This window comes from Carassius gibelio, chromosome B24 (assembly GCF_023724105.1).
Source record: "Carassius gibelio isolate Cgi1373 ecotype wild population from Czech Republic chromosome B24, carGib1.2-hapl.c, whole genome shotgun sequence".
In the NCBI taxonomy this organism is placed as follows: domain Eukaryota; kingdom Metazoa; phylum Chordata; class Actinopteri; order Cypriniformes; family Cyprinidae; genus Carassius; species Carassius gibelio.
Window position 1 is genome coordinate 5,240,493 of NC_068419.1, and position 22,595 is coordinate 5,263,087.

At 38.7% G+C, this 22,595-nt stretch overlaps 1 protein-coding gene across 4 annotated transcripts in view; it reads left to right on the top strand.

Moving 5' to 3' along the window:
• Positions 1 to 22,595, top strand: part of cubn (cubilin (intrinsic factor-cobalamin receptor)) — a 226,603-nt gene that overhangs the window by 5,388 nt on the left and 198,620 nt on the right. For all 4 annotated transcript variants that reach the window (XM_052596762.1, XM_052596759.1, XM_052596760.1 and 1 more), the window contains exons 11-56: positions 50 to 236; positions 318 to 436; positions 1,449 to 1,683; positions 1,892 to 2,073; positions 2,153 to 2,315; positions 3,038 to 3,228; positions 3,332 to 3,488; positions 4,295 to 4,473; positions 4,560 to 4,725; positions 5,647 to 5,872; positions 5,969 to 6,099; positions 6,295 to 6,481; positions 6,559 to 6,719; positions 6,862 to 7,043; positions 7,126 to 7,282; positions 9,121 to 9,308; positions 10,965 to 11,124; positions 12,803 to 12,984; positions 14,648 to 14,822; positions 14,921 to 15,102; positions 15,185 to 15,341; positions 15,419 to 15,535; positions 15,650 to 15,763; positions 15,959 to 16,087; positions 16,179 to 16,311; positions 16,397 to 16,602; positions 16,852 to 17,033; positions 17,136 to 17,328; positions 17,419 to 17,616; positions 17,706 to 17,852; positions 17,940 to 18,130; positions 18,239 to 18,407; positions 18,507 to 18,681; positions 18,765 to 18,943; positions 19,026 to 19,235; positions 19,319 to 19,459; positions 19,638 to 19,819; positions 19,964 to 20,135; positions 20,225 to 20,422; positions 20,549 to 20,698; positions 20,788 to 20,909; positions 21,012 to 21,237; positions 21,317 to 21,504; positions 21,602 to 21,758; positions 21,839 to 21,988; positions 22,119 to 22,307. In XM_052596762.1, coding sequence (XP_052452722.1) covers positions 50 to 236; positions 318 to 436; positions 1,449 to 1,683; positions 1,892 to 2,073; positions 2,153 to 2,315; positions 3,038 to 3,228; positions 3,332 to 3,488; positions 4,295 to 4,473; positions 4,560 to 4,725; positions 5,647 to 5,872; positions 5,969 to 6,099; positions 6,295 to 6,481; positions 6,559 to 6,719; positions 6,862 to 7,043; positions 7,126 to 7,282; positions 9,121 to 9,308; positions 10,965 to 11,124; positions 12,803 to 12,984; positions 14,648 to 14,822; positions 14,921 to 15,102; positions 15,185 to 15,341; positions 15,419 to 15,535; positions 15,650 to 15,763; positions 15,959 to 16,087; positions 16,179 to 16,311; positions 16,397 to 16,602; positions 16,852 to 17,033; positions 17,136 to 17,328; positions 17,419 to 17,616; positions 17,706 to 17,852; positions 17,940 to 18,130; positions 18,239 to 18,407; positions 18,507 to 18,681; positions 18,765 to 18,943; positions 19,026 to 19,235; positions 19,319 to 19,459; positions 19,638 to 19,819; positions 19,964 to 20,135; positions 20,225 to 20,422; positions 20,549 to 20,698; positions 20,788 to 20,909; positions 21,012 to 21,237; positions 21,317 to 21,504; positions 21,602 to 21,758; positions 21,839 to 21,988; positions 22,119 to 22,307 — 7,885 coding nt within the window. The remainder of the gene's footprint in view (positions 1 to 49; positions 237 to 317; positions 437 to 1,448; positions 1,684 to 1,891; positions 2,074 to 2,152; positions 2,316 to 3,037; positions 3,229 to 3,331; positions 3,489 to 4,294; positions 4,474 to 4,559; positions 4,726 to 5,646; positions 5,873 to 5,968; positions 6,100 to 6,294; positions 6,482 to 6,558; positions 6,720 to 6,861; positions 7,044 to 7,125; positions 7,283 to 9,120; positions 9,309 to 10,964; positions 11,125 to 12,802; positions 12,985 to 14,647; positions 14,823 to 14,920; positions 15,103 to 15,184; positions 15,342 to 15,418; positions 15,536 to 15,649; positions 15,764 to 15,958; positions 16,088 to 16,178; positions 16,312 to 16,396; positions 16,603 to 16,851; positions 17,034 to 17,135; positions 17,329 to 17,418; positions 17,617 to 17,705; positions 17,853 to 17,939; positions 18,131 to 18,238; positions 18,408 to 18,506; positions 18,682 to 18,764; positions 18,944 to 19,025; positions 19,236 to 19,318; positions 19,460 to 19,637; positions 19,820 to 19,963; positions 20,136 to 20,224; positions 20,423 to 20,548; positions 20,699 to 20,787; positions 20,910 to 21,011; positions 21,238 to 21,316; positions 21,505 to 21,601; positions 21,759 to 21,838; positions 21,989 to 22,118; positions 22,308 to 22,595) is intronic.

Consider the following 22,595-nt stretch of genomic DNA (forward strand, 5'->3'; position numbering starts at 1 on the left):
TTCCATGAAACCACAGCAGTCAGCATGTTTTTTTGTTTTTTTCTCTTAGAATACAGCATCTGGCTACATCTGTCGCTGTGACCCGGGCTGGGCAGGGCAGAACTGCGATCAGAACGTGAACGAGTGCTCTAGCAATCCCTGCCAGAATGGAGGCACCTGCACCGACGGCATCAACGGCTACACCTGCACCTGCACTTCACAGTGGACGGGCCCGCAGTGCCAAACTCCACAGCAAGGTGTGTGTCATTGGAGAAGTGATGCATGTGATAGTGTGTGTCTATCTATACAGTAACACCATGAACGTTTCTGTGCATCAGAGTGTGGAGGAGTTTTGGAAAGTCCAGCTGGCACATTCAGCTACCCTACGAATCCTGGAACGGGCGATTACGATCACCAGGTCAGCTGCGCGTGGGTCATCAGAACCGACCCCAGCAAGGTTAGTAAAGATACATCAGTGACCTTTTTAAAAGGCCAGTCCATGGTGATACTTGTTTCTTGCAAATCAAAAATAGCGGCTGTTTTGATGTGCATGTTTCATATAAAAGATTATTTGCTTTCAACAACGATGAAGAAGTCTTGTATTACCTCTTAATTACAGAAAAACAGCCACATAGACATAGTAAGCCAGCTTACTACTATTTGTTCAGTTCTCAGCTGATTAATGAAGACATTATTTTAGGACCAGTTACTGAAGAAAATGCATACATGACCCAGATGTTTTCAGCTACATCTGTGGGCGTTTTACTACCTCCAAACAGTGACAGAAAATGACAGATTTGGTGAAAAAAAGCTTATATGTTTATAAACTCTATAATGTTCTTTGAGTATCTGAACACATTTTTCCACTCCTTCAATAATTTTTTTTACCCAAACATCATCAGAATAGGTAATATTAAGCCTTTTGAGGTGATTAAAAAATAATTAGATAAACCAAATCTAATTGTTTTTTTCCCATTCAAATTTTTTTAAAGTACAGAATTTTAACGTAAAATACAAAACTAGAACATGAAAAAAAACAATGTAAACAAGACATGAATATAGCAAAAGCAACATATAAAAACTTTTTATTTTATTTGTTTTATTATTGATATATGTGTAATGTTAGGTTGGCTGCCTTTGATTGTATAATTTTAAATAATCATATTCTTTCACGATTTTCCATCAAAAACGTGTGGTTATTTTTTTCTTTGTAGATCGACATTTAAATGATACATTTGGACATTTCAATGATAAATGTATAGAATTTGAATAACCTTAATTTTTATTTAATGCAAAAATTGTACATGATGTTATGTTTTCACTGATATTTTTCAACTCACCGTCATCAGATTATGTTATATTAGGCTTTATTAGATTTGATTTCTTTCTAGATTTCCCAGATGTTATTTATAGAATCAAACTTTGGGTTTTGTTCTTTCTCGTGGTCAGTAATCTGTTGTTTTTCCCAGATTCTGCGGATTACCTTCCCTTTCTTTGACATCGAGAACAGCGCCACCTGCAACTTCGATTTCCTGCAGGTCCACGATGGCGAGAGCGCCTCGGCTTACATGATCGGGAAATACTGCGGCACTGCCGCCCCAGCCGAACTCTTCAGCTCCCACAATTCTCTGTACTTCTGGTTCCGCTCTGACCATTCAATCAGTGGGCGTGGCTTCACAGTGGCCTGGCAATCTCAGGCACCAGGTAAACCAAGAATGCCCTTTAATTAAGGTCACATTAGTGAAATGTCTCAGGCGAAAAAGATCCAATAGTTTATTGTGCGAAATCTGCATTGGGAAGTCTTTCACCCTCACCTGAAAATTTCTAATTCTTATTAGATTTTGCATGCAAAAATGTGTCAAACAGCAACAAATGTGTGTGATATAAGGAACTATCTTATTTCAATAACTAGTGTGTGGTGGGGAGTTGACCAACACATACGGCGACATCAAGTCACCTGGGTACCCAGGGAACTATCCACCTAACCGGGACTGCTATTGGACGGTGAACGTGAATCCTGGTCTGCTCATCACATTCGCTTTTGGCACCCTCAGTCTGGAGCACCACGATAACTGTAACTTTGACTACCTGGAGGTAAAGCTTCTCACATCTCGGATTCATTTTAAAGGGATTTTCTGTGCTTATGTGTTAAGATGCTTGATTTATTTTGTAGATTAGAGACGGACTGCTCCCAGAAGACTCGGTTCTGGGAAAATACTGCAGTACAGCATCGCCAGCACCTCTACAGACGACGGGACCATCAGCCTGGATCCACTTTCACTCTGATTTCAGCATCAGCGATCGGGGTTTTCACATTACATACACTACTTCACCATGTAAGTAGAGCCCATGCTGTCAAAACACACAGAAAGAGGGGGTTATGGGACATTTTAGGGGTTCTAATAGACCCATACACTACTGTTCGAAAGTTTGGAATGAATTTTATAATTTTATTTTACATTAATTGGCAAATGTTTCTGAAAGTATGTTTTTTGCTGCATTTATTTGATCAAAAATGCAGTAAAAACCGTTATATCATGCAGTATTATTATACTTTAAAAATTTTTTAAAAATTACAGTTTATTCTTGAGGCGGTGAAGTTGAATTTTTAGCAAAATTACTACTTAGTCTTCAGTGTCACATGATCCTTCAGAAATCATACTAATATGCTGATTTGCTGCTCAAGGCTTTTTATTATTGTTATTAAATAATTTTCTATTAAAGAACAACATTAGTTTGAACTAGAAATCTTTTAGAAATACTTTACTGTCACTTTTGTGAACAGCTTCCTAAACACAGTTGAATGTTCCGGCACTATTGTCTTGTTTGCAGTCATAATGCATTAGCAGTAATTCCAGAAACTAAATTATGGATCATTTTAACAGATCCATCAGTGGAATACTGTCCTTTCAAATGCTCTTAAAACAGTTTATTGGAGTTATTAAAAGTGTTGTAAACTCAGAGAGGAACATGATGCTTGGATCAACACTTGATCCAGTCGACTTGCAATATTGAGATGAAATGCTTGAGTGTAATTCAATTTATTCTGTGCCATCAGCTGACCCGGGCTGTGGAGGCGTCTTTACAGACACAGAAGGCATCATCATCTCTCCGAACTGGCCTAATAACTATGCTCACAACAGGCAGTGTATTTATATAATCAGAATGCCACGTAGTGAAAAAGCGGCTCTTAACTTCACCCACATGGACCTGGAGACTCATAGTGGCTGTCTCTTTGATTTTGTTGAGGTATGATTTGTGTAAATAATGTTGATGAGAGGAGAAGTAAATAGCATTTTTGATCTTTTAACATCGCCATTTCAGTGGCATTACCAAGTCAAATCTCTTTTAGGTTCGAGACGGGACGGGTGAGACCGACCCACTCATTGGGAAGTACTGTGGCACCACCCTGCCAGCACCAATCTTGTCCACCGCTAATGGACTCTGGATTCGTTTTAAGTCTGACAGCTCTGTGTCCCGTGCTGGCTTCAGGGCCATGTACGAACTTGGTGAGACACTGAAACCTTCTTTTTATGTAAAATCAGGAAAAACAAGGCCAGAAACATACTTTGCACATTACAAGCATTTGGCATTATTTTGATGTGGTCCCTTTGCATTAATAAGGAAGTAGCGACAGATCTTCCATATTGAGGTGTTAGAGTATGTTTTTAGTAATTTTTTGTTGTTGTTATTTTTGTGCATCAAGTAAAACTAAAAATAAGGTTTTCTATATTTATTTTATTTCAGTTAACATTTATTTTATTTCCAATAAAAAAAAATATCTTTAATTTTTCAGTTTTAGTTACAATCCTATTAACTATAATAACCCTTATGTGTGCATGCACTGTACTATGAATTTTGTAATGCAGCGATGTGCAGAGGATGTCTTGGGCCTAACTGCATTGTCTTAAACACATGAGATTGTTGCTAATATTAATTATATTGCATAATTATATATATTTTTTCTGAATATGTATGATTTTATTTGGTAGAACAATGTATGCTGCAAAGAAAACCGACCATTCACAAAAAAACATGTTTTGGCAGGGCATTGTGGGAAAAAGCAAGGTCTAGAGATGCAGCTTTTAAAACTTTTGACTTGCTGTGGTTTTAGAACAGTGGAAACAACATGAGACATGAGTGCAACGATACATTTACATTATGTTTACATAAAAGCAAAACAATGTCAATGCAGCACTGTGGAAAACAAAACCACATTCTGCGTGAACGGCCCCTAACATTTTACCTTACTTTCTGTGTCCTGTCGTAAGATTAAACACAATATTGGAATTTAACTGTTCTAACTGTTCTCTAGCTTGTGGAGGAACCCTCTCTGGAAGCGGTCAGATTCGCACTCCCATGCACCCTGATCCCTATCCCCACAACAAAGTGTGCGAGTGGGTCATTAACCAACCTGAAGGCTATGTGGTCACTCTCAACTTCCTCACCTTTGACGTTGAGGGAAGCAGCACATGCGTCTTCGATTATGTTGAGGTACAACATTAGCATCACGCTAATCCTATTCAGACAGCATACAGATTACACTTTACATTTCTTCTGAAACGGCACTCTTTACTCAGGTGAGAGATGGTCCCAGCATAGACTCCCCTCTGATTGGTCGATACTGTGGAATTAACATGCCTCCCATGCTGGAGTCCACCCAGAAGTCCATGTTCATCCGCTTCAAAACAGATTCATCTGTCTCCAACCATGGTTTCACTGCTGAGTTTGCATCTGCAGAGCAAGGTGGACTTTTGTTTTGTTGTTTTCGAATGTACAGAAGCTTGTTCAAATATATTTGATATACTGCCTAGTGAGCTGCCTACCAAACAGACAAAACAGGCACATTCTCAACGTGAAAGTAAAAAATATTCTTTTCAATTTGCAGTAAATAACAATGTAGTAACATGAACTAAATTACACTAAACATTTGTAACAAACATAAAATATAATTAACAAAATATAATTAATAATTCATAGTTGGTTTCTCCAAAAAACATACATTTCACAGTATTGCACAGTAAAATTACAAATAATAGGATTTTTAAAAAATTCACTGTATATGGCAATGTAACTTACAGTTGACCAATTAACAGGTTTTATTGTAGTCTTTATTTATAAAAAAAAAAAAAAAAAATATATATATATATATATATATATATATATATATATATATATATATATATATATATATACATACATACATACATACATACATACATGCACATATATATATATATATATATATATATATACATACAAATACATACATACATACATACATACATGCACATATATATATATATATATATATATATTAGTGCTGTCAAACGATAAATCACGATTAATTGCATTGCATATGTGTGTTCTGTGTGTGTGTGTTTATATATATATATATATATATATATATATATTATGTGTATATAAATACACACATACAGTATTTTCTTTTAAATATTTACATGTAATAAATTAAAAATATATTTAATATATAAACAACATATTTTCCTCAAATATATACATTTATGTGTGTATACAGTATTTATATAGACATAATAAATATACACAGTATACACACAAATACTATGCAAACAACAACTGCAGCACATAGTCCGTCTCCATTGATTCAAGCATTTTCAAAGGATTTCAACACGTTTGTTTTTGCAGGTTGTGGAGAGACTCTTACAGAACCAACAGGTTCATTCACCAGCCCAGGACATCCCACTGACTACCCTCATGGAGCCAATTGTACCTGGTATATCGCCGTTCAACCTGGCAACCTCATCCGTCTGTCGTTCACAACCTTCAACCTGGAGTACCACACCAACTGCGGATACGACTATGTGGATGTCTACGATAATGGCACAGCCCTGACTGGCACTCTTATGGGCAGGTAAACCAAGACATTTGACCATTTTGGCCACAGTCATCCCTTAATTGAAGATTTGGAAATGGATATAGTGGAAAATGTTGGTTATTTTGTGCTCAGGTTCTGTGGGCGCGCCGTTCCTCCATCTCTAACCAGCACTGATAGTCTGATGACCGTCCTGCTGGTCTCTGACTCCAGTCTGTCTGCGGAAGGCTTTTCTGCTGAATATGTCTCCATCAATGCGAGCACAGGTATAATTTTATTGCAGTAATTGGATATGCAAATCCAGTTTGAAAAGCCATGAAAGTACAGGCCTCATAGTGAAGCTTGAGTTTTAAAATACTTTTTTCAGGTCTAGTAAGGAAAGTGTTGTTGTCATTCCATTGTATGTAGAGATATACAAAGGAACAAAATGTTGTCTAATATCTCCTGTTTTGTCTATGCAGATTGCAGTAAGGTGTTTAGGACACCCACCGGGGAGTTCAGCTCACCCAACTATCCTGACAATTACCCCAGCAATCGGGAGTGTGTGTATAAAATCATAGTGGAAGTCAACATGCAGATCATGCTGAATGTCACAGATTTTTTTCTGGAGGGGTTCAGTTCCTGTGGTTTTGACTATTTAGAGATCAGGTGAGGAACTTTTCCAGCATCTTGGGTCAGTGATTTAGTCACGTTTTGGTTTCAAACACTTTTCCCTTCTTCTACAGAGATGGAGGCTACGAAACATCCCCCCTGATTGGTAAATATTGCGGAACAAGTGGTCCACCCATCATAGTGTCACATAGCAACAGACTGTGGCTGAAGTTCAGATCTGACCACTCACTCACCTACAGGGGATTCAGAGCCCACTGGGATGGCACACAGACAGGTATGCATGGAGTATTGAATCAGATGAATACATTTTGAACAATGTTTATGGGACGTCCCTTGCAAACCAGCAAATACATACTTTAAATATAAATATATACTATATTACACCATCTCAGACTTACCATGTGTCTCTATTATAGGTTGCGGTGGGACATTGACAACAAGTGTGGGAGGTTTCACCTCTCCCAACTACCCCCTGCCATATCACGCCAACGCCGAATGCTACTGGCACATCAAAACCAGTGCAGGAAGCAAAGTCGAGCTCAGCTTTGGAGACTTTCACCTGGAGAACAGCATCAACTGCTACTACGACTACTTGGCGGTCAGAGAGCATCGAATTTTAGTTTTCGCTATTGAAAGGTACTGAGTTGGAATCTTTTCCTGATGTGTATATGTTTTACCAGGTGTATGATGGCGACAGCACCAGTTCTCCTGAGGTGGCCAAACTGTGTGGAAATCAGATTCCTCCACCCATCAGCTCCTCCCGAGAGAACATGTACGTGAAACTACGTACAGACAGCATCATCCACACAGGCGGATTTCTGGCTAACTACCAAACCAGTGAGTGAGCAAACCAGAAAACCATGAAAAAGATGGATACATTTAGTGCGTTCAAAAGATGAATTGTGATTAATCCCCTCCCCCCAAAAAAGAGTTGTTCTTTACATTAAATATGTGTGTGTACTGTTCATATATATATATATATGTGTGTGTTATGTTTGTATTTAATATAATATAAATTATATGAATATATATATGTATACATGTAAATATATGCAAATATTTTCAAAATATATACTCTATGTATTTGTATTTATATATACATAATACATATACACACAGTACACACACACACACACACATATATATATATACATAATGTAAAGAAAAACTTTTATTTTAGATGTGATTAATCGTGATTAATCCTTTGACAATACTACTATATATATATATATATATATATATATATATATATATATATATATATATATATATATACACATATATACATATATATATATATATATATATATATATATATATATATATATATATATATATATATATATATTATATATATATATATATATATATATTATATATATATATATATATATATATATATATATATATATATATATATATATATATTATATATATATATATATATATATATATATATATATATATATATATATATATATATATATATATATATATATATATATATATATATATATATATATATACTTTTACATTTGTTTTCACTTTTCATCAGATGGAAATACTACAGAATTTTTTGTACATTCCTACTATGGAATATATTCATACACTGCAATTTTTTTTAAATCAATGTACATTTACTTGAGAAGCAAAATGGCTTTTTTTAATTCAAATTTTATACTTAAAAACAAGATACATTTCTAACGAGGAAGAAAAAATAATGAAGAAAAAACTTTTAGTTTTTCATCGTCAGAATCTTTTTCAAGTAAAAACTCACTTAAATTTGATACTTTTTTTTTTCAAGATTTTAAATAAATAAAGGAATAGTTCACCCAAAAAATTTCGTTCCAAAGCTGTATACATTTAATTTTTATGTTAAACACACACAAACAAAAAAGTTTTGAAGAACCAAACAGTTATTGGTCCCCATTGACTTCCACAGTAGGGAAAGAAATACTATGGAAGTCAATGCTGATTAATAGCATTCTTTAAAATATTTTCTTTTGTGTTCAACATAAGAAAGAAACTTACGACAACATTTATATTTTTGGGTGAACTATCCCTTTAATGATCTTAAAGTCAATTTTATATCTTGATTTATGAAAGTTATTTGAAAGATTTGAAACTTATAAGAAATATATTTGTACTGAAAAACAAGACAAAACAATACTGAGTGAGACAACCACATTTACAGTGTATTCAATGATATTTCAATGGTTCTTAAAAAAAAAAAAAGAATACCATAGTATTACCATGGTGTATTCCCAAAAACATGGGAATAACATGGTACTTTTTTAAAGTGAATAATAAACATTACTGTTGTTTTAAATCGTATGTATTTGTATTTGGCAGTTGAGTTCACCCAGAGGTCACAGACTTGTTTTGGCTCTCTGCTTTTTAGTCTTGTTTTAAATTATGTTTGTGGAGGTGAAATGTCACAGTTTATTGCTCAGTGCAGCACTATTGCTCTTCTTTTGTGCGTTCTCTCAGTCTTTTGCCTTTTCTTTGGCTGTCAGTGATCACATGCCAGTGTGTTTCCCAGACTCTAAACTTTACTGCAGGGTCAAATCCAGCTTAAGCCGTTATGACAAGATGCCGCCAGTTTGAATGTATTCCTGCCTTAAAACTGGTGTAAATATTCCCTAAAAGTTCTTACATGACATTTTCTCCTGTAGTTTGCCAGGGTGTGCTGATCGCCAACCGGAGCCGGGGAAAGATAGAGAGCTTGAACTTCCCCAATGACTACCCATCTCGTGCCAACTGCAGCTGGACCATCCAGGCCTCCATGGGCAACACCATCAACTACACTTTTATAACCTTTGAGGTGGAGGACCACGTTGGATGTGCCTATGACTATGTGAAGGTCAGCGCATGTTTTGTCAAGCCTCATTTTAAAACATTCCCAATTTTGCTGCTGAAAGTCAACATGAAATGAAAATGGACCCTACTGTATCTTCTTACTTAATAGACTTTCTGGTCACATTTTGCATGTCTCTGAAGTGTCTTTCCTTTAATGGTTGAGATCGCAAAGGTCACACTGGATGTTAATATTACCTAAAAGCCAATTAGCCATTTAGGCATCCTTTTAGGCTACTTACTGCCTGAAATCTTGAAAAGGTTAGAGAAATAACAATAGATGTGAATAAGAAAAAGGATGCATTGAGATGCTCTTGATGGTGAACTTGACCTTTAACTTTCAGTTCGATATGGAACACCCACTATTCATGAGCCAATCAGTTCCTGATGGATGGACTCAAGCCCTGCCCAGTTTCTCTTTGAATATGTTGTTTTGCGCTGAAATATGTCATGTTGAGAAGTTGAAGTGGGTGGTGAATGCTGGTTTTTCTGACTCGAGGACCATCTACATGTCTTTTTAAGCTTGTATTATCTTCTTATTTCTCCGTGAAGGGCTCAAGTAGTCTAATTCATGCTGGACAGTTTGTCATTCAGTTACACTGCAGTGATTTACTGGCAGAGTCTTCGAAATGTACAATGGGTACTTTGAGTTCCTCTCCATTCACTCATCACCATGGCGATCCAAACAGTGATGACATCATTGGGGCCTCTTGTAGAGATGTCGAGTTTTTGCCTTTTCCCTCAGGCACTCTTGAGAAAGGCTATGCTCTGTTTTCATAAACCTCATGCCATAGATAGGCATTCATCAGCTGGGTAAATACTAGAGAGTTGTGTTGGATATTTTGGACTCCGATGACCTTTTCCTTAAGGAATGTCAGATTTTGTGCACAAGCCAACAATATTACAGCACACTTTTGTTCCTAAGGCAGTAGAACAGATGGTCTGAATTACTGATGTGATGTCATTTGTTGTATTTCCTGTGAAAAGTCACTTATTCTTGAGACATAAAGCAGGAGAAACAATGTTTCACACTTTAATCTGACTTAAGTTTTCACCTTTTGTTATATTTTCTTGCTATTTCTTGCTCAGCAATATGTAAATGGTTTTGATATGGTTCGATAGCTGTGTACATTTTCTCAACAAAATGTATTATTTAAAAAAAAAATTAAGTAATTCACAATTTTTGCGTCACAACCAATGTCAGAAATATAGTATAATTGTCTGGATTTTTTTCTTCAGAATTGGAAGATGAACTCAAAATTGTGAGAAAAAAGTCAGATTTGCAGGATATAGACTTGTAGTTCGCCATAATGAGAAATAAAGTCGCAATTCTGAGAAATAAAGTCAGAATTGCGAGATATTAACTCGCAATTGCGAAAAAAAAAAAAAACTCTTGAATTGTGAGATACAGTAAAAAGTCACGATTACCTTTTTTATTTATTCCATGTTGAAAGCAGGCTTCCATAATATAGTGTTTACTGGTTTGTATTTCAGTTTTAGTTATTTAGCCGTTCATGTTAAACTAAACTAAAATGTTCCCTTGGCAATTAGGGAAAATAAAGTCATGGCAGATCTATTTTAGTAAATAACATGACAGAACTATCTTTTACTGGAACGACCAGAAAGTATTGTAGAAATAATCTCACTTTCCGTTCCCGTTTAGCTCTATGATGGTCCAAACGATCAGGCTACTCTGATTGGTACGTTCTGTGGGAACACGCCTCCTCCTGCCGGCACCACCACCGGTACCAGCCTCCACATTGTGTTCCGCTCCGACATGTCCATCTCATACAGAGGCTTTCAGATGGACTGGTACCAGAATGGTAAGATCCAATGCACGGCTGATCATATGCTTTCCATAAATAAAGCACAAAAATAGTGCTTAAACTGCTTGGGACTTCATGGAAAGATGGGTATTCATGGAAAGTACCACATTCATGGTGTGAAACGTGAAATGTGTATGACAGTGGAAAAGACAGATCAACTACTCAGAACAGAAGGAAATACATATAAAGAGTCATTGCTGGGCAGCCAGAAGTCAGTGACCTGTTGTCTCTTGAGTGATGATGTCACTAAATCTCTAAGACAAATAGAAGTCCTAATGGGCAACGCAGTGACATCACTTAGAAAAGCTTCATTTTGATTGGCCAGCAGGGAAAGAGCTGATTACCAGTGATTAATGAATCTAGCAAAGAATGAAAGGACAGATTAAATGTAAGAACTGCTGTTGCTGTAGAATTTGGGGATTGTAGTGGATTTTCTGCACATGTATTAGCTTATTTCCAGCAAAAATCTGTTCCAGAATGACTGTGTGGAAAACGAGGCTCCTCTAGAGAGAACAAACCAAGAAAGCTCTGTCCTTGCTCTCTGTCTTGGGAGACACACATGTTTAACTTTTGCTATGTCACACCCAATACCTATATTTAATATAATCCATCTCCTACTTGTATATCAAAGAAGATATACCAAGACATAAAAGTGCCAGATATTCAGCCATCTATCAGTGTGATAACCCACACTTTCATGTGTATGTTTCTCTGTCCTTGTGCTTGTGAGACATCGAGTAACATTGCTGAAGGGTGTGGACTGTTATTTTTGCACAGAGAGCAGGATCACAGAAGAGAGGGAGAGAGACATACGCTCTGAACCTTTAATTATTCATGGAACCTCTGTCTGTGATGATGTCATTTTTTGGAAGGAAATGGTCTTGGTTTCCATGGACACAATGTGTAGAGAATGAACACTAATGTTATTATGTAACATGAACGGCACTGTTTTGCAGCTGTAAAAACCTTGCTGAGGGAGAGAAAAAAATGACAAACAAAGACTAAAAACAGTCAGAAAAGACACAGGGATAGAAGAGATCGAAATATCCCTATAATAAGAGAAAGTTAAAACATGAAACTGTGGGATAAAAAAATGCAGGTGCTGTAGAAATTCTTCAAATCAACAAAGTATTTCAAGCCAGTTGATCCATTTTGGAAATGAAAAAAGTAGCTCCACCCTTCCTTTGTCCTCTCACAGACATGTGGACGCTGTTGAGATTGATGTTATTGATTAAGAGAGTGGGGGTGGAGAGGATGAATCCGATCTGACCATGAATATCACATTACACTGACCGCATTTTAGTTTTGTTGCTACTGCCTTTCTTGCGGTGAGGGTCAATATGGCTTTATATTTCCTCTGATAAGCTTGACATGAAGCATTTTTTCCTGTCTGTACACTGTAATGCAACACTCCAGCATCCCTGACCACATTTACACACACACTTTACAGGAATTTACATTAAACAAGTTACAAAATATTATGTAGTGATACTGTATAAGATGATAATTCCATGGTGCTTTGATTAGTGCCATGATACATGTCAAAAAAGTGATTTTTGGTCCCCTTCAAAAGACTGTTACATTTGAATCAGAATTTCTGTTTTGAACTTTCATGTGGATCCCTGATTAAAAACTGGAAGAAAAAGCCAAAGTACCTGACTGTTACTCCCTGCAGGTTGTGGTGGGGAACTCTCCGGGCCCATTGGTGCTTTCACCAGCCCTGGCTATCCAAACAAATACCCAGCAAACCGTGAGTGCATCTGGCACATCCAAACAAGCCCTGGAAGTAGCATTTCCATCACCATCCTTGAGTTCGATGTGGAATATCATCCTGACTGCAACTACGACAAGCTGGAGGTATGAAAAAATATAAAAATAAAAACAGTATGCAAAATATATGTATGCATTTAATACACACTATTACATTTGCAACCTGAGCCTACTTTTGAGGTTGAAGTCGTGGCCTAGTGGTTCGAGAGTATGACTCCTAACACTAGGGTTGTGGGTTCGAATTTCGGGCCGGCAATACCACGACTGAGGTGCCCTTGAGCAAGGCACTGAACCCCCAACTGCTCCCCGGGCGCCGCAACATAAATGGCTGCCCACTGCTCCGGGTGTGTGTTCACGGTGTGTTTTGTGTGTGTGTGTTCACTGCTGTGTGTGTGCACTTTGGATGGGTTAAATGCAGAGCACAAATTCTGAGTATGGGTCACCATACTTGGCTGTATGTCACTTCACTCACTCACTTCATGAGATAATGTATCCCACAATGCAGTACACTCAACTACCCTCAGTTCCCAGTGTTTTGAAAAATAATAGTATACAGTGCATTCTGCCCAGTTAGAAATGTGCAAGTATTCTGAATTATTTAATAATAAGTGTTAGGTGATATTCTGTCATAATGATGGCTCACTTGTCCATCTTTATGAGATCAAAATTCAAGTGTGTGTTTATATGGCTGTGCCCTGTTGGCATCTGCTGGGCTCTGTGGGTGTATGTTTTGTAGTGTAGACCTGTGGAATGCTGACCTCCACTCTAGCACTGAATGGAGCCAACAGGGCAGAAATTAACAGGAAATCAGAGCTTAGTGAGAGGGTTTAGAGACTAACATGCACACAAACACACACTTCTGTGCCACACAGATGCCAGACCAAAACCAGATATTGTTTTAATTTTAGAGGCCTGTGGTTTACAGAGCTCGGTAGTATTTGATTACATGTAATGTGGATTACATAATTAGATTCCAAAAATTAGTAGCTTCAGTACTTGTTATTAAATTAGATTACATTTTTAAAATAATTGTTATCAGACCACAGTTACTTTTTAATGATTCTATTGATTACAGTATGGTAGAATATTATCATAATAAACCGGTAAAATGGTAAACGATTAAGGTTAAAAGTAACCTAAAAGTACTCTGATTATATTACCTAAAATATATAATGTAATGGGTTAAGTTACTACATACAATTTTTGTCATGTAATTTGGAATCAGTAACGGACTGGAATTTGTAAGTAATCTACCCAGCTCTGATGGTTTATTACATGCCATGCTTGCTTTCTCATCACTTCCTGTACAGTAAATAAGACAACTTTATTTAAACACACAAGAGACAAACTAAAAGAAAGCATTATACACCTTAAAGAGAGATAACACAAGCACACTTTTTTTTTGCAAAACATATCATAATGTAAAACAGTATGTATTAAAAATGTATGTTTCTGTTCAAATTTGATATTGTTACACTTTCTGGTAGTCAGACTTGGTGGAAAATGTTCATTACTAATATAAAAACATTTATCTTTGTGAATAGTTGGATAAAAGTCATATCATCAACAGTCAAGCTAGGTTTAAGAAAAGCTCTAGTATAATTTTGAAGCCACTTGGTTTGATAATTGATTTATTATTTTTTATTATTATTCTTTTATATGTAATAGTGACTTTCATGCATTTTGAAATGATCCTGTTCTTCAAAAATGATAGTCTGTAAATATTGCCTCACCTTTGACCTTTATCCAGGTGTATGGAGGGCCTGACCTCTCCTCCCCACGATTGGCCCAGCTCTGCACCACACGCCCTCCCAGTAACCCTCTGCAGGTGGCCAGCACGGGTAACACTGTCACCGTTCGATTCACATCTGATGCCGTCGTGAGTGGCAGAGGCTTCAACGCAACCTGGGTAGAAGTTCCTGGAGGTTAGTCAGCTGTCAGTTATGAAAATTCATCGCGATGCCACGATATATGCCATTAATTTGGAGACTTTGCTGAAATCTTCCCTTTTTTTAAAATTCAGGATGTGGAGGGATTGTCACCGCCCCCAATGGAGAGATCCACTCTCCGCAGTATCCCAGCAACTATCCTGACAATGTGGACTGTTCCTGGGTCATCACAGTGGACGTAGGCCATCGAGTCTTCTTCAACTTCACTGATCTGGATCTCGAAAGTCACAGCTCGTGCATTTTTGATTACGTGGCTGTGAGTAGCTGTCCTTTCTGTGTGCACTTAATGAAGTTAAAGCTCATGGTGGCAACAATTGTGGCAAACTTGTACTCTCTAGATCCATGATGGTCACCATGAGTCTTCTCCACTCCTGGGTAAATTTTGTGGAGCCTCCAGGCCTTCTCCCATTACGTCTACAAGGAACGTCATCTATGTTCGCTTCAGGTCAGATCACAGTCAGAACCGAAAAGGCTTTAGTGCCCAGTTCTCAGAAGGTGAGTGCAGTCTTTGTTTTTTGAATTTGTCATGGTTTGTTTCATTGTTACCTCAATGCTTACTCATTGATTTCCAGCATGTGGATCCACTATAGCAGCTGATGATGTGGGTGGGGAGATTGCATCTCCTCGTTATCCATATTCTTACCCACCCAATCAGAACTGTAGCTGGATCATACAGGCACAGGAGCCATGTAAGTCCCCTGGTCATACTTGGCATCCATAATCTCAAAGTCAAAACCAAGGCTTTTTGTACTTTAAACTACTTGTGTTATTCTCTGATGTCTACTGTCTTATATTTGTTTCAGTCAATCATGTGACTTTGTCCTTCACCGACTTTGAGGTTGAGATGGTGAATAGTAACTGCTCTCATGATCGTGTGGAGGTCCTGGATGGAGACAATTACCAAGCCCCATCTGTTGGTAAAGATAAAATCTGTTCCTTGTTGAAATGTCAAAGACATACTGTACTCTGATCGCAATAGGATATCACTCATATATGTGTGTATACATCAGACATTAGTTCTAGGTTATGGCACTTTATTACATTTTGTTTGGTTTTTCAGAAAATACTGATGCACTTATGGTTAGTAATAACTAGTGACCTTTTTTGTTCAGGTCGTTACTGTGGGAATGAATTGCCACACCCAGTCACTTCATTCAGCAATGCCCTGGTGGTAAACTTCATCTCAGATGGTTCAGTAGGGAGGAAAGGTTTTAGGGCAACCTACACGGCCTCAACTTCAGGTTAGATTTGACTGTTTATTTCTAAATACATATGAATTTTCAACCCATTTTAGGTTGCAGTATCACACAATTTAGTTACATGTTTTTCCAGGCTGTGGGGGACATCTGTATATGGAGTCGGGTGCTTTTAACAGTCCGAACTATCCTGATGTATACCCACCTAATGTGGAGTGTGTATGGACCATCACCAGTTCCCCTGGGAACCGTCTACAACTGTCCTTCATGTAAGCAAATCAGGATGTTACATCAATCTAACAAATGTAGTAGTCTCATCAAAATCAACAATGCTGTATTTTTTTTGTGATGCAGAATGTTTCAGTTACAACAAAGTTCAGACTGCAGTACTGACTACCTAGAGGTTCGCGAAGGACACTCCACTGGTTCTTTGGTTGGTCGTTTCTGTGGTGATTCCCTTCCTTCCAACTATACCTCTATAATGGGTCACATTCTTTGGATTAAGTTTGTCTCTGACTCCTCAGTCAGCGGAGCTGGATTTAGAGCAGTTTTCACCCACCGTAAGTCAGAGCGTTGGATTACCGGTTTCTTTTTTATGTGAATCCTACTGAAAATACCAACTAAGACTAGCCTGTATTTCCATTCTAGTCCTGAGTGGTTATGTTGGTTAATGCTTGTTACCTGGGAAGAGTAATTCTGTTCACCAAAAACCTTGGCTTTGGTTGCACAAGGAAGTCTTGCTGGTTAAAATCTCCTGAAGTTAGAAAATCTTACATGGGAATATCTTTACTCTTTTTCTCAATCTACAGTTTATGGAAATGAGATCACGGGCAGTTCGGGACAGATAGCCTCCCCGCTTTACCCACGCACCTACCCAAACAATGCAGACTACCGCTGGACCGTCACAGTAGACTCAGATTCCCACATTCAGATTCAATTCCTGGACATTGACATTGAGGACCTATTCAGTTGTTATTATGACAAGCTCAAGGTCTTTTCTCTTGTTGAAAATGCCATAATTGTTTAACAGATATTAAGTGTATGCAAGCATATGAAATAGATGAGATTGAGGATCAATGCTTCCCTTCCCTAGATATTTGATGGTCCCAGCACCAGTGCTTTACTTCTGGGTGAGTTCTGTGGCCTGACTCTGCCCAACCCAGTAAGAAGTTCAGGCAGCACTATAACGCTTGAGTTTAAATCTGACACTGTGATTGGAGGGAAAGGCTTCCTGGTTGAGTGGACTGCTGTTCAGGGCTCTGGTCCTCTGCCAACTATACAGCCAGGTTAGTTCCCTAATAAATCTGCCTCTCAGATCTAGCTCAAAATCGAAAAAGCATTTCACAATTGCTTGCTATTTTTTTGGTCTTTTTCAGGAGCATGTGGAGGAACATTGATGACTGGAGACAATCCCCAGTTCTTATTCTCACCTGGTTGGCCCGAGCTGTATCAGCATAACCTTGACTGTTCATGGGTTATCCGGTCTCCAAATTCTATTGTTGAGTTTAATCTGCTTTCTCTGGACATGGAAGATGAGGTCTCGTGTCTCCATGACAGTCTGTCCATCAGAGATGGTAGGTTTTGTCATATGAAATTACTTAAACATAAATTCCAACTCAAAACTGACTTTCATGACTTAATATAAGATATGTTTTTTTTTAAGGTGACACCAACTTGTCTCCACTGATTACCAAGGTTTGTGGGAGGGAGCTGCCTGGCTCTCTGCACTCTACTGGTGATGCCATGTTCCTTCGATTCACCTCTGATGGCAGCATTAACGGCAGGGGCTTTAATGCCACCTTTTCCAGAGGTGAACAACAAGTCCATGAGACAAATTCTTGTCATGATGATGTTGTGAACTAATTTTGAGCTATTTCTTTTTTGTCTTCTCCATCAGGTTGTGGTGGTTTCCTCCATACAGACAGAGGGGTCCTAAGTTCTCCTCAATATCCACAGAACTACAAGCCCAACATGAACTGCAACTGGCAAGTAATGGTCACCCCAGGGTTTAGAGTCTCCATAACCTTCCAAAGTCCTTTCCAAATACAGGGTTATGGTGATCACTGCAGCTCAGGTGACTACTTGGAGGTGAGTGACTATAAAAAAAAGTTGCTCCAAAACAGAGCTTGTACATCATGCAATTTGTCTTTAGCAAATGAAGGACAAGACTACCATAGTTTGATTGTTTTGTATTAGTTACGGAACGGACCTGATGGCAACTCACCGACTCTATCAGGACGTCTCTGTGGATCAAGTGCTCCATCCACATTTCAAACCACAGACAATGGCCTCTATGCCCACTTTGTCTCTGATGCCTCTAATGAGGCGAGTGGCTTCAAATTGGTATTTGAGGCCCACAGTTCAGGTGAATACTTCTTCCTAATATTCCACAAATTTGTGATTAATTTGATCATAAAGGGTTATTCCTGAAATAATAAGAGTAAATCTCTGTGCTTGTCTCCAGCTTGTGGTGGTCTCATTGAGCTTAATGATGGAGATGCACCAGGATACATCACGTCTCCTAACTATCCATCAAACTACCCCCAAAATATTGACTGTGTATGGATAATCACTGTACCCAACGGAGAAGCTGTACAGCTTGACTTTGAGGATGATTTCTACATTGAGCCTCATACTGGGTATATTTTGAAGAATCAAATCGCTTATTTTTGGTACATGTAACCATTTGACCATTAAATGTAATCACAATCTTCTGTCCTAGGTGTATGTATGATTACATTGAGATCCGTGATGGTCCCACATCAGATGCTGGTTTGATTGGCAGACTTTGTGGCAACACCCGCCCATCCACACAGCATTCATCCGGCACCACCATGTATTTACGATTCAGAACTGATGGCAGCGTCACACATATTGGTTTCAAAGCCAAGTACTCCATTGGTAATCCATTTTGAATCCCCATGACATTCCAGCAATCTATGGTTGATCTCAGTGTTTTAAAGAGTGTTCTTTCCCTTCTTAGCTACATGTGGAGGTACCTACATTGGTCAGAGTGGTATCATCAGAAGCCCCGGTTATCCAAACTCAAATTATCCAGACAACTCTAATTGTGAATGGTACTTGGAAGGTCCCACTGGACACTATCTGACCTTCACCTACACTGCCCTTGACCTGCAGAGCTCCTCCAGTTGTAACAATGACTATGTGGAGATACGTGAATACAATGCTTCAGGTTTGGGTCCACCTTCCACAAATGAGAGTTGAGAGTCTTTCTGAATGTTAAAGATAGTAAACTAACCTTTTCTTACTCGCCAGGTCGCCTGCTGGGGAAACACTGTGGAAACAGCCTTCCAGCCCCCTTGGACACTGGAGACAGTTTTGCTTACGTAAAGTTTGTCAGTGATGGCAGCGGGAATGCTGGAGGGTTTAGTTTATCGTTTGAAGCCAGCGTCGAAGGCAAGTGTCTTTAAATTCTTGCAGTGTTCAGTTAGGGTCATATAGTCCAGTGAAAAAAGCTCATGACTAGTTATTTTGGATAATGCATTTGCTACATGATTACTTCTATAGCTATGCTGTTGGTTATGAAGCAGTTCATTGGGTAACTGGTGATACGATGCTATTTTTGCTCTTACAGAATGTGGAGGAGATCTGAACGCACCATTTGGAACCATATCATCTCCCAACTACCCCAATCTTTACCCTCACAGCCGAGTATGCCGCTGGAGAATCACTGTTCCTCACGGTCGTAGGGTCACTCTTACGATCAATGACCTGAGGCTGGAGGAGCATGGTACCTGTATGTTTGACTATGTGGAGGTAAGGTCATCTGTATGATTCAGAGAGATAGAGAGTAGAGAGTTTTAGAGTTTTAGAGCATTTATACTATGTATTGCTTTCTCTGGAAATTGTTCAATTCAGTGCTTTATCATTGGTTTACTGTTTTGACTCTTGGGTTGGTAGGTCATCAATGGTCTGACACCAAGCGCCCCACATTTGGGTCGGTTATGTGGGACAGTCCCTACTGGTACCCAGTTGAAATCTTCTGGGAATACTATGCTTGTAATTTTCAGCACTGATTCATCTGTGTCTAACGGTGGATTCACGGCAGATTACTCTTCAGAAGAGGCAGCAGGTGAGATAAAAGACCTCTGACTTTAGTATATACTTTTTTGCTTATTTTTAACTCCTGATTTGATTGGGGAATCTTTGTCCTTTCGGTAGTGTGTGGTGGAATACTCAGTCAACCTGGAAACTTCACCTCACCTGACTTTGGCAATGGAAACTACAGCAACAACCTGAACTGTGAATGGCTGATCCAGAACCCACATCAAATGAATTCTTCCATTGTAGTTATAATAGATGAGCTCCATCTAGAACATCACCAAACCTGCGAGTGGGACTACTTGGAATTCAGACTGGGTAAGAGTTTCCAAAAGCAGAAAGAGAGACATAACTCTATTTACACCATCCGATGTACCATTTACTTTAAAGCTGTTAGTGATAAGAAAACAATTATGGCATGTTTTATCTGTTCCTCGTATTCAGGAGGTATGAATGGAGAGCTTTTGGCTCGTTTATGTGGTCAGTCCCCTCCTACGGTCCCCATAGTAGTGTCCACCCCTGAACTCTGGGTTCACTTCCTGTCTGATGAGGCTGTGGGTGATCTGGGCTTCAAAGCCACTTATTACTTTTCAGGTACCATCGTTCAATTGGTTACACTTAAACAGATGGATCTCTGATCTTTAAAATTCTTCATGAGCTCAACTGACCATGATTTTCCACAGAATGTGGGGGGTCACAAAGTGGAGAGGGAGGTGCCATCTCTAGCCCTGGATATCCCAATAACTACCCCAGCCCGAGCCGCTGTGCTTGGTTTCTCGAAGCTCCAGTGGGCCACACTATCATTGTAAGTCAAGACTGGTTCTTGGGTCAACTGTTTTTTACTGTTTTCTTTCAACCCTAGCTATGAAGTCCATCATTAACGTCACTTAATTTCCATATATTCTAGCTCACTTTTACATACTTTGAAGTGGAGGAACACAGCCAGTGCACCTGGGATTCAGTGACAATCTTCAATGGAGCTTCACCAGGATCCCCAGTTATTGGTCAATACTGTGGCCACAACTCTCCCGGAACTATCCAATCAGGCTCCAACAGATTAGTTGTGTTGTTCCTTGCTGATCATACAGTGTCCAGAGGAGGATTTACTGCCACCTGGTCAACGGACTCGTCAGGTATAAAAAAAAAAAAAAAAAAAAGGCGTATTACATGTTAAATTACCCCCCCCCCCTCAAATTTCTTTCTCTTCTTCAGGCTGTGGAGGAATTATCCATGCTGATACAGGCACCATCAAATCTCCCAATTATCCTCAGAATTTCCCAGCCAATACTGAATGTTCCTGGACTATCATCGCCCATGATGGAAACCATCTAGAGATGGGCTTTGCCAGTGACTTCCAGATCCCAGACTCAAGTGGACAGTGTCAAAATAGTTACATCAAGGTAAACAGATGACCATTTAAAAATAAACTTTCCCTGATGTTACATTTTTGCGATCTGGTGATTGATTTTTCATATTCTGTCTATATTTATCTGACAGATGTGGTCTGACAATGCACAGAATGATGAGAACCTCTTGGCCACTGGTTGTGGCACTACAGCCCCTGCTGTAGTAATTGCACCCAGAAATACTATTACGGCTCGTTTCCAGTCCTCAGATTCACCCGGCAAAGGCTTCTCTGCTGCATACTACACTAGTATGTATCGTATGTAACAGGTTTCAGTCCCCTTTCAAATAATTCAAATAATGTTATGTCTATTTCACATCATCTTTTAGGTTGTGGGGCCAATTTCACAGCCTCAACTGGCCGTGTCGTGTCTCCAAACTACCCGGACCACTACCCGGGAGGCTCCAACTGTAATTACATTATTGATGCTGGAGATCAGACCGTGATTGTGCTTACTTTTAAAACTTTCCAGTTAGAGGGTATGCTTCCTCCTCTAAAATCCTAAAATAAAAACGGTTTCATACATATTTATATAAGAAATCTGAAAATAACTTAAAGGATAATAACAGTTTTGTAAAGTGAATAATAATGCGTTTCCATCTCCTCTAGCACACTCCACATGTGTCTATGATGGTGTAAAGATCTATAGTGGCATCACCACCAGTGGTGTTCCCTTGGCTACTCTTTGTGGAAATACCATCCCAGGCATCTTCACCACATTTGGACCAATGCTCATCAACTTCTACTCTGATTCTATCATCCATGACAATGGCTTCCTGGCAGAATACAGAACCATACGTAAGCCTCAACCACCAAACAAACTCCATTTAATGCAATTTGGTTCTCTGTAGGCTATACTACATGCTGATAAAGGATGTGGCTTAGATGGAGGTGTGTAGGGGGTGCGGCTTCAGTGTAAGTGTGAGCTAGAGTAAGTTTGGGTTGTTTATCATCAGATTCACTGAGGCCAGCAATGTGGGATGAGCAGAATCACTGGAATGAGAGGACGCTGCACTTTTCAAACAATATGAGGGGATTTGGGAGAATATGCAAATATGCAAGAGAATTCCATCGCAACAGATTCCA